Source organism: Protopterus annectens, chromosome 11.part0 (assembly GCF_019279795.1).
Source record: "Protopterus annectens isolate FY-2018-M chromosome 11.part0, PAN1.0, whole genome shotgun sequence".
Taxonomy (NCBI): Eukaryota; Metazoa; Chordata; order Ceratodontiformes; family Protopteridae; genus Protopterus; species Protopterus annectens.
In genome coordinates, this window is record NC_056745.1 from 1446449724 (window position 1) to 1446462223 (window position 12500).

Consider the following 12500-nt stretch of genomic DNA (forward strand, 5'->3'; position numbering starts at 1 on the left):
TGTGTTCTTCCTCTTATAATTTCTATAGCTGCAGCTTGTAACATTCTTGTTTCTGTGTTATTGTTCGTAACATAGGATTTCTATTCTATTTCCTAAATTATTGCACAGGTGGCTGGGCATTGCATCATTTGGTGTCCCTGAAAAGATGGGATGTGCTAATTTGCCTCTAACCAGCAAACAAAAAGATATTTGCAAACGGAAGCCTTATCTATTATCTAGCATCAAAGAGGGAGCTCGACTGGGAATACGGGAATGCAAAAATCAATTCAAACAGGAGAGGTGGAATTGTTCAACTTTGTCAGATCCGTCGGTATTTGGATTCGAACTCACTAGCGGTAAGTCTGCTCAGCATTGCAAGCATTTTCAGAATACTAACGCTGCTGTTTATTTATTTAATGTTGTGTAGCTTTGGATTAATATACAAATACAGCCAGACGTGCAGTTTTAGCTGAATCTAGAAAATGCTTTGCTGTTTCGACTATGTACATTTAAAATGAGTTTGAATTAATATTTTATTTGAAGTGTATTATTACAAATAATTAGAATGATCCAAGTAGCATTTTTTAGTTTATTGGCGTCAGGGTGTGGATGTGAGAAATTATGTTTAAAAGATCCTAAACAATTAAGCATTGTGCAACATGCATGTAATACCCACACAGACTACACTTGGTAACATCATTAGTGGAAATGTTCCTGCACGGAGGATCGCTTGTGGTAAAAAAAAAAAAAAACATGAAACTCGAGGATTGACATGCTTTCAGCATTTAGTATGGCAAAAGTATCAGATCGTAATATGATATTATCATTTACCTGATGCCATTTGCAAATGGCTGCTTGTACATCTCTTAAATGTTTAGGAATCCTACTTAAACAGAAACTGATGACTGCATGGCATTAGGGTTGCCACCTTTTCAAATGTCCAAAGTGGGACATTTCTGGTAGAAACATTAGACTTTGCAGGCCGAAACATACCCACGGCGAGTACAAAGGACAGAACTTCACTTTTTTTGCCTAAATAAAAGCTTATTCTTGTAGCATTTTAGTTGCTTATTCTGTTTCTTATAGCATTTTGGTGTTTCAGATACAGAATAAATGTTTTGTGCAACTATTACATAAAATATTGGAAAAATGTTGTCCTAAAATCTCAGGACATTTGCCATTTTTACAATTTTTTTGCAGGACACAACTGCCCAAAGAGGGTCCCTCGCAAAGTGGGACAGGTGGTAACTCTACTGCATGGAAATGTCATTAGTTGTAGCATTTAAGATAACTTTTGATTTCTGCTCTAACACCCACAATAACTGCAACTATTCTTATAACATCAAGAGGGTGAAGATAACTGCAAGCCTTATCAGTCTACTGAGACTTTTTTTCTAGCCCTATGGTACTGACCTAATGACACCACTGACCTTACACAACAGGTCTGACTTTTCAGATGTATAATTTCTTTTTCTGTGAATAATTCTACTGCCTTATGGTTTAAGGGTGGATCAGATTTCTATATTTAAGTGGTAAGGTCCTGTTCAAACAGTAGCTGTGGTTCCAATAGGCATTTGTTCAGACTAAGGGAATTAATTAAAAATAGTATGATCACTTATTTTCATTTTTAATCTGTTTTACAGCCTAAGGGAATTAATTAAAAATAGTATGATCACTTATTTTCATTTCTAATCTGTTTTAGTCCTTCACAGAACAGTTACTGTGTAGTTATTTAATTTAACTGGTGGTTTCAGGAATGCTGCGAAATATGAGATTTCTGAACCACAACTGTCAGTTACTTCATGACTAAATAGATAGTTTGGGTCATGTTATTTCCCCAAGTTAAATCAACCTATGAATCACACAGCACAGACACTGCTTAAAGAAAGTATTCTGTTTAGCTTTTAACTATATATTATGCACTTTTATTATTTTTACTCAGAAAATGTTGGTTTCTACTTCAGATTTAGTGCCAGTAACTAGATACAGATAACCATTACCAAGTGGAAAAAAATGTTGTGAGCACTACCATAACATAAAAATGCTAACTTTTTTTAGGGAAGGTAAATATCCTTACTTGTATATTCATTTTTTAGGAAAACTTCTAATTCTGGGCAACATTTGGTAGATTTGAGTTTTGCTTGTAATTTCATGTATGGGCATTAACATTAAGAATGCCACTGTGTGTGTGTGGGGGGGGGGCATTCTGGAAGTCTGCAATAGTGCTTCATCTTATATTTTCTGTGATCTGATTTGGAAAACCAGCCTTGCCTGCTATACTGGAAGATAAGATGAGCAGAATTATTTGCTGTTCCTGTTTAATATTTTACTGAAAACTGTCACATGTATCACTAGTATGAACGCCAATTGTATTTTTGAACATGGGAATACTCAGTAAACAGTATAGTTAAAGGCATGAGTACTACATCATGAATGAGAATAGAATGCCAAGGTGACATTTCTAATTCCTATAATCTCTCCTTGAAGATATCTTACCTTTTTATCTCTTATGGCTACCACATTGCTATCAGGCTTTGTATAATGTGTTATTAAGATGCCAATAGCAAAAAATGCACCAATATTTTTTAATTAAACTTAAACTTCCCCTTCATGGTAAGTTACTATCTTCCTTTAAACATATAAACTGGATGGCAGGATGGGTATCTACAAATTTAGTCCAGGACTGACCAGTGTGGCCATCCTTGACAAAGGAGGTGCAGCCTGAGGGGAGGTTACTGGTAAGGTGAGAAAGGTCATGTGACTCAGTGGTCTTGGGATATCTAAGAATTTATTAAAAAAGATAATAGCACAATATTCTAGAAAATGGGACAAAATGACATACATATGATATTGAAACTGCTTAAAATTACTGTCCTGTTTGATGAATGCGGTCGAACGATGCATAGAATCGCAGACAAAATAACCTCTGGATTGTAATACTCGCAGTCAGCATTTTTGCTTGTTGTATTCTTTTTGTACACCTTTGTATAATCTTTTGCTCATGGATCATTACAGGATCAGAAAAAAAATCTACAAAATGGAAGATACTGCATTAATATATAATTATCTGAGTGAAGTTAAGTCTCATAGTAGGAATTGTCAGTACTCACTATCAGTGAAAATAATCTGGAGGGCATTGTGGAAATGATAACATGACTTTTTGTAAAGTGTCTACATTTCTAATCATTAGGATCTGTACACAAATGTAAAAATTTGTCGTACATTTAATAATTCTTACCTTGTGATAATAGATGCTGCCAGACTGTATTGCTTTAGAGATAACTGGACTGTAAAACAGCTGTGAAACCATTATGTAGCCTGAAGAGAATGTCCACATCTGCTTTTATTTATATGTCTCAATAAACCAGTTGGCCATAGCCACATAGTTAATTCTACAAAGAAAGCACATTTTAGACTGCTCAAAACATGAATTCATTGTAAAAACCTGTGTTTTATGGAGCAAAACAATAATGGTTATCCTGCTTGTTCAGGAAATGCAGACACATGGATACACAGCAGGGAAAATTAAACTTTGCAAATAAGTTGTAGTTTGGGAACTACTGACCTGCATTAAATAGGAACATTGTTTTAAAGCAGTCACAAATATGATGTTGATAACATTAGTTGTTTTTTTTTCAATGCAAAAAGAGTTAAACAGTACCATTGATAAATAATAGTAGTGCATATGTTAGGCATTTTGCATCATGAACAGTTTAGAATATTTTGGAATAAAGAAAACTGTAAAAAAATTTGTAAACAAAATTATTATTTGGTCACCTTTAAAAAATATTGACATAACACAACTGGTGAGTCTATCTAACTTCTTTTTACCACAGAAAATTACAGGCTACAATTTTAGTTTATGTTCTAATGTCAATAACAGCTACATAACATGGTCAGTGTAACAACCTTAATGCAACAATGATAGTTGCTAGCAGGTGCTAAATCCAATATTCCAGGAAAGTTTTATATCAGTGTTTATTTCTTTTGTTTCTTGTCTGGACCCGTAATCTGCTACTTTTTGAAACAATAGGCATATTAAATGTATCGGTATTGTTGCTTGCCTGCTTTAATGCTGATTTACCTTCTGTACAAAATGTTTTGTTTTACTTCAGACTGTGGTTAATTATTCCATGTTTAAGTAATCTGGCTGCTTTTTGAATTGCTGAAAACTATAGTATGATCACAGGCGCTTGAAACGAATAAGCATATTTATCTGCTTTTCTCAGTCTTCTTTCATCGTTTGAATTAAAGTCTTTTTTCACTCATAATAAGGTAACATTAATACTGGAACCCATTATTTCTTAAAGACAGATCTAGTAATAAAATGAAATGCTGATTTACATTATTAGTTTGGTTTTGCTAAAGTGATGCTCATAGACTCCATAAAGAAAGTAGTAAATATTGCACCAGTCCATATGAAAATGTACAATCTTGCAACAGCAGTCGAATACTCATGGTACTAGTAAGACTGACTTCAACACACCATGCTTAATAAATGCTGTACCAGCTTATAGTTAGATATACTAAAGTTGGGATTCTGGTGTTATACGGTCAACACTGCCTTTTCTAAAACATGTCAATTTGTTAATACACAATTTATTACACACAGCATGAAAATAAACACTACAGGGTACACTAAAAGTTTAGGAAATGTAGGCATTTAATGTAATCTAATTGCCATATCTTACTTCTAACAATTAAAGTTCCTTATCACCTTGTAGAGCATAGCTGGCAACAGATGAAAATTACAAAAAATACATTTTTAAAATCTGTTGGCCCAATTCAATAAAACCTGCACTAAGTGTACAATAACTGTACACGATATGTATTCAAGAACATCCCTACCACATTCTATGTGCTTTCTAGTCACTCAGAAAGATTACACTAAGTGTACATGTAGTCTACACTTTGTGGTAACCTTTATGAATCCCTGTCAATATTTAAAGCTGCAAGAAAACCAGTAGGAAAACTAAAATTAGCAGGAAGAAGTTGTGAGTTGCATCTGTGTTGTCTATTCACTCAGAACGGTGAACACTTAATGTACGCTTAGTGTAGGCGTTATTGAATCCCATGGTGTGTTTAAACAAGAAATCCTACATTACTTTCTTCAACTTAATGGTGACTTTCAACTTTGCATAGCTTGTATATATTGTACATATCATATATAAGACAATGTGTACACATGCCTGCACAGGCCATATACTGAATTAACATCACATTGTTTCAATAGGGAATTGACTCCTGAGAACTAAACTGCTTTAATACTATCAGTTTACTTTTAAATTTTGAAATTTTGCTGACATTTATTTTAATGTAGAAATATCACTGATTACATTTGGTTGTAGAAGGACATTTCCTTTTGGCCATTCTTGCACATTCCAGACAGTTCTTTTTGCAGTTTGACCTGTAATATTTATTTTTCCAAATATGTATGAATGCTTTGACAATGTATTTTTGTTACTTTATAAATATGTACACTGCCTGTCTTATGTTGTCTCAAACTACAAATGTATATACATATATATATATATATATATATATATATATATATATATATATATATATATATATATACATATACACACACACACACACACACACACATGTGTCTGTGTGTATGTTGCATATATACGACTGTCTGTCATATGCCATTGCAGACTTTATACTTTCTTTGCCAGATGGCTCAAGTCACGGTTAAAAATGTTCCTCAGACCAGCTCACTTGCCCAGATATCAAATATCGAATAAGTAAATACAACCAACAAACCGTCTTCAGACCAGTTTACTTATGAAGTTATCAAATGTAAAACAAATATACTTAATATTTATGGGTGGAGAAATTCTTTGATTTTTGTAAAACATCTTACTACTTTTAAGAGTTCAAAGTGTATTTTCTTCTTCTGCTCATTGGATGTTTTAATGCATGTTAATATTAGGCACAAAGTAACACTTGAACTGCAGTTTAACTTTGCATATACCAAATTTTAGATTTTCTATATTGCTCTCAGCTTGTTAATGAAGCACTTGAACAATTCGGACACTTCTGGCTAACTGATAAAAAGTACCATTGCTGTCCTGCAATCGACAACATGATCTTTTCCTAGCTATTAGCAGTGTCACAGCCAATCAAAACAGTTATGTATTAGAAATATAAAACTTCACTGATAATCAGCTTTTAAGAGTTGTTTTATTTCCAGGTTGGGTTATAGGTACTTACTAGTTATTTTTGTACAGGTGCATTTAATATTTTTCAAAAAAATTGACACAGACTAGTTAAAAGATGGCAGCCATGCAGTCAGTATCTTGTGACTTGATGTAACTTTCACACAGCGACATTAGTCATGCAAATTTAGCATTTTTAGTCTGATGATGTTACAGTTTCAGGTCTAGCATAGTAACTATGATAAGCTAGACATCTTTAAAATATGAGTGTCTATGATATTGACTTCAGGCCCAATGTGGGATCAGGACGTACCAGTCTCAAATTCTATTCTGTCCAGTAGTAATGAGGGTCTGAAATGTTAAACTGGTATGCGTGAAAGTTTGTTTGCAATTGTTGCCATAAAGTCAAGATGAATTTGTATTTTCAGAAATGAAAATACCATTCAGACCTTGGAATTTCAAGTCTAATGTAATTTCCAGTGGCAGTTCATTTACCCGCTGTAAGGTTTTGGCAAAAGGTACTTAAAATATGTTGCTGTGAATGTGATTTGTTTTGTGGAAGATAGTTTCATAGATTTTCTTTTCTTTCTGTTTGTTTTAATTGTAATATTTAAAATATTACAAAAACTAATAATGCACTTAAAGTGATTTGCTTTCATTTCAAATGTTTTGACCAGAAAATTTCATCTAGTATGAAGCATATTTCAGGTGCAGTGATTGGTTATATTATATATGAATACCAACAGAAATCATTTGAGTCATTACTGTGAAACAATGTGGTGTAACTTTCAAATAAAGGCTGTGTTGCTGAAAAGAAGAGTTAAATATGAGTATTAATACAAGCCTGGATACTAAATTTTTTTTAATTGTAATAAGATCCATAATTTTCTTTTAGCTATCTGGCAAAACTGATCCATATTTATTATAGTTATCTTATATTCATATGCAGTTTAGCTCATTTAAAAATTATATTACCGATCAACCAAGAAAAAATTAAACAAGAACAAACCAAAAAATTCAGTATGTTTCCAATATTACAGTCAGAGCTCTGATAACATAAACTATGACAGTGTTGTAATAAATATATAAATATATAAATGTAATAAATCTGGTCTTCCTATCCTGGTGTTGCTGTGCTCATCTGTTTTTATTTTTAGTGTTGTAATAATCACCAAAATTCAGTCTCTGATACAATGCAGATTACTGGTGATTTTTAAATTGCTTATATATAACTATAAAATAACACAGTAAACCAGTCTGCTACTGTGTTTTTTCAAGTTTCTGATAGAAAGCTGGAGCATTTCATGCTGACTTGGTTGCTTTTAAAATAGATTCCTATCATATAATATTGCCGGATAGTTAATGCTCTGATTGATGGCATCATGGCTTCTGCCAGCAAGGCAAGCAAAATGCTAAGCAAGTTAACTATACAGCTATAAGACACTGCAATTCAGCAATTCAGAAGGGCCATATGTGTGCGCGTGTGTGTGCGTGTGTGTGTGTGCGTGTGTGTGTGTGTGTGTGTGTGTGTGTGTGTACCTATATCTACCTATTCATCTCTCTTTCACTCTGTAGATATTTATCTGTTTATCTATCTATATGTAGATCTAGACAGATAGATGATTGCATATAGATGTTTACGTGTGTATGTGTCTATCTATACTTAAATATATGTGTGTGTGTGTGTGTGTGTGTGTGTGTGTGTGTGTGTGTGTGTGTGTGTGTGTGTGCGTGTGTGTGTGTGTGTGTGTGTGTGTGTGTGCGTGTGTGTGTGTGTGTGTGTGTGTGTGTGTGTGTGTGTGTGTGTGTGTGTGCACACACACACACACACACACACACTCAAAGAGATAGATCATATATATATATATATATATATATATATATATATATATATATATATATACAAACACACAGACACATGCACACGTATATAAATATAGATATAGTAATAGATAAATAGAGGCAAATATATATACACATGCAAGTATACACATAATGCTTGCTTTCTCTTTCTTTTTTTAATTTCTCCAAGTCTTTTGGGTTTCTAATACCATAACAGCAATGGACCCCATTCCTAAGTCAAAGTATGATTAAAGTTCATGAAATTAGTATTGTTTCAATCTTTTGATGTCAGCCAGAAGTGCTCTTCGCAGCACCCGCAATGTGCCTAGTAATGACTCCTTCTGCAGTTCATATGGAGTTACATGCATTGGTAACATATCTAAATACGACTGTAAATTCTTTTTTATAAGACCCATCGCTTCTACTACTATTGGAACTGTCTGGGTATCTTTCTTCCACATTGCTCTTGTTTCTGCCTACAGACCCTGATATTTTATGACTTTGTGTATCTCTGTATGCAAGACACTGTAGTCACTGAGTGTGGCAATTTCAATGATCGATGCTGCTTTGTCTTCTTTTCGTGGACCACTATATCCAGTTTTCTCTACCTCTGTATAGATAGATAGATAGATATAGATATAGATATGTGGATATATAGATATATATATGATGGTGGTTGTTTTGACTGAATCACATTTCACTGAAACATAATTGACTGAACAAAAGTGACAGAAACTCATTTGACTGAATCATGACTGATTGAAAATTATAAAGTAAAGAAGCAGTGATTCACTGTGTGTGTGTGTGTGTGTGTGTGTGTGTGTGTGTGTGTGTGTGTGTGTGTGTGTGTGTGTGTGTGTGTGTGTGTGTGTGTGTGTGTGTGTGTGTGCGTCTGTGTGTGTGTGTGTGTGTGTGTGTGTGTGTGTGTGTGTGTGTGTGTGTGTGTGTGTGTGTGTGTATGTTTTCCTTTTTTTAACTATTGTGTGACCATGGAGTTAGTATATTTAAGTAAGGGGATGTGGGTGGCAAAGCCATGTATGTTTCCTCTAATGAAGTTTTCTGTGAAATGTGTTTGTGCATCAGCAGTGATTCATTGCAAGTGTTTTTTTTTTCTCTTTTCTTCACTGTCATGCTACTGTGTACTTATTATATTAAACTAAGGGGATGTGGGAGGTGCAGAGATGGCTTGTCCCCCTACAAAAACAAATTTTAAGCTATGATTGGTGTAATAAAGTTTTTCAGCCAAATGTGGTTCTATAAAATGAGTTTTCAGTCAAATGTGTTTTAGTCAAATTTGTTCAGCCATTTTTGATTCAGTGACATGTGACTCCACACATATGGACAAAGAGAGATAGATTAAAACATACATAAATGCTCTCTCATCTGTTGCTTGAACAAGCAATTTCAAATACACTCTTATAGCACAGAAGATTCTTGAACACAGCTAATGTCATCTTTTGCCATTCCTTCTATAGAGAATGTATACTGTCCCTGTGAAGTTTCACACTGCATGCTTTGTTTTTGCTTTGTTTATTTTTTGTTTGTTTTTTAGTGTAGGAGTTATCGCTGTGATAACATTTAGGTTATTTCTTAACACACAACACTGAATACTCATTGCAACAAAACAAGAAAATAGTATGACTTTTTTCCAAAAATCCATAAGAATTATTTATGATGCATGCCTGCTGCTGCACAAAAATAGGATTCTCTTTTCAGTCTGAAAACTATTTTGCATTCATTTCTTCATAACAGAAATGTTACCTTATGTCAAGGAAAGTTGATGCTCTTTTAACCTTCCAGGCCCTATGACAGCTCAGGAGACCACTGAAGGACTTTTTAATTCCTTTTGTTTAGTTACCTTTGACTACCTTTGACCTTCCTCCTGTTTGGAGGAAAGCATTCTCCAACAAGAAGTTAAGCCGGCCCTGAAACAAGGCAACAGCAAGTTTGGTTTTGTGTGGATGAGGATATAATCTGTTAAAGTTGGTTCAAAGAAGAAGATATATTCTCATATCTCTCAACTGTCCAGATTTTCAGAGAATGTCCAGAGTTTTGTCTCATATTTTGGTCTGCTCCTCATAAAATTTATGATTTTATGGTAATTCTTTGAGAAGTGAAGTCACTAAATAATTAAATACATTTGAGTTTCAGTCTCCATAGCCTTCAGAAAATGGATGTTAATGCAAAAAATTGTTATTATTGCAACTTTGTATTTATAAGGTTTATAAAAGAAATATTTAAAATGTGTCCTTGATTTTGGGTCTGTATCCCCCAGTTATTTTTAGCTTTATCCAGACTTCTTGTGATTTGAAGTTAGGATGTCTGCTAAAAGAACATTGTTACATGAAAATTAGAATTTGACTGGTGAGTAAACCATTTAGCTACATAACATATTGGGTCTATATTAAAAGTCTGAAGAGGTGTTTCAGTGAACACCTCTTGGTTCACACGTAATGAGCGAATGCACTAAAGCGTGAATGCTCAAAACAGTGGTTTCTTTCCCTGGGAAAAAAACTGCTAGCACAAACACACACACACACACACACACACACACACACACACACACACACACACAGACACACACTCACACACTTTAAAACATAACAATGTGGGGAGCTGTGCCCCCCACACCCCCTAACTAAATATACCAACTCCGAGATCGCACTACAGTGAGGAAAGGGGCAAACACACAGGGATGGCCCAACAAATTCTTTCCCAGGGAAAGAAATCTGTTTTGAGCATTCGTGCTTTAGAGCGTTTGCTCATTACGTGTCGACCGAGAGGTGTTTGCTGATACACCTCTTCGGTCTTTTAATATAGACCCAACATATTTATCTCGTTAACTGATAAGATGTAGGTGCTGCTCATCCATCATTTTGTAATATTCCTTACATGAACAGCCTTATGTCTGTCTCAATTATACATGAATTCTGTTCAACGTTTTGACTCTATTAATTTTGTAGTGAGGTTGTTCAGGTCTTCCACTACCCTTTCTTTGGAATAATAATTTTTAGCCTCGCCCGAACCATCCTCTGTTCTCATATGTCTCTCTGCTTTCTTAATGTGGTAACCACATGGTCTCTTCTACTCTTTTATATAATTTCTTGGGCAGGCTGTATACCATTATGTTGTCTTCCTCTGAAATGTATCTAGTTTGTCTATTTCCTTATAGCTGTAATATCTCCTGAGCTGCACACTGTGCTCCAGGTGGACATTTATCAATTCTCTGTGTATATAAATTCAACTGGTGGTGCTTCTTCTTGTATGCCTCAAGAAATGCTATTGGTGTAATCCCATGTTGATATCTGTTACTTCCCATATATATATATATATATATATATATATATATATATATATATATATATATATATGTGTGTGTGTGTGTGTGTATCTACATCTATTTTATCTATCTATTTATCTCTCTCTCTCTTACTCTATAGATATTTATCTATCTTTCTAATTTCTCCAGGACTTTTAGGTTTCTAATACCATGACAAGGATACCCCATTCCTAAGTCAAAATATGATTAAAGTTCATTAAATTAGTATTATTTCAAACTTTGATGTTAGTCAAAAGTGCTCTTTCGCAGCACCTGCAATGTGTCAATAATGACTCCTTCTACAATTCATTTGGAGTAACACTTATCATTAACATATGTAAATACAGCTGTAAATTCTTTTTTATAAGACCCATTGCTACTACTAATACTATTGGAACTGTCTTGAGTGTCCTTCTTCCACATTGCCCTCATTTCTGCCTGCAAATCCTGGCATTTTATGACTTTGGGTCTTTCTGTACATAAGACACTGTAATCACTGGGTGTAGCAATTTCAATGACCAATGCTACTTTTGTCTTCTTTTCCAGAATTCCTATATCTGGTTTTCTTGCATCTATTTTTGAACTCTTGGCAATGGGTGATCCCATGTGATATAAACTATCATTTTCTGTAATGCTTTGTGGCTCATGTTTCCAATGCTTCTCAGCTTCTTCAGTATTATAACATTTGCACAATCCCCACTGCAACAGTGTTGCCACATTGTTATGCCTTTTAGTATACAGACCTTCAATCATTAGTGTATCACACCCAGCAACAAGATGTCCAATTGTTTCCAATTCTGTTTTATGAAACCTGCATTTGTTGGTTTTTCTGACATATTCAATGAACTTTGTAAACCAACAGTAGTCCACTATCTTGCGCTGCCAATATTAACCTTTCATCTTTTGGTTTAAATTCACCTCACCTTAACCATTCCTACACTAAATCCTGATCGACATGAGGTTGTTCCAGGAGTTTTCTGTACTTGCAACTATTTTTATGCATTTTCCACATTTCTTGCCTTCTTATCTGATCCTTGACCAGATATTCTTTCTTTTGTTTTTTGACACATTCAGTTGCTGCCTGATTTTTATCTACTTCAGGTTTGATTTCCATTCCTGCTTTACACTAAGCAGAGAAGTCATCTTAGACTTGTTCTCCTCATAGTTTCATAGGTTGGTACTAGGCTATCGGCCCT

At 34.3% G+C, this 12500-nt stretch overlaps 1 protein-coding gene across 1 annotated transcript in view; it reads left to right on the forward strand.

Annotated features, from left to right (window-relative positions):
* WNT16 (Wnt family member 16) overlaps window positions 1-12500 on the forward strand; it is a 296964-nt gene that overhangs the window by 463 nt on the left and 284001 nt on the right. The window contains exon 2 of the mRNA XM_044088742.1: window positions 109-335. Within this exon, the coding sequence (XP_043944677.1) occupies window positions 109-335 (227 nt within the window). The remainder of the gene's footprint in view (window positions 1-108; window positions 336-12500) is intronic.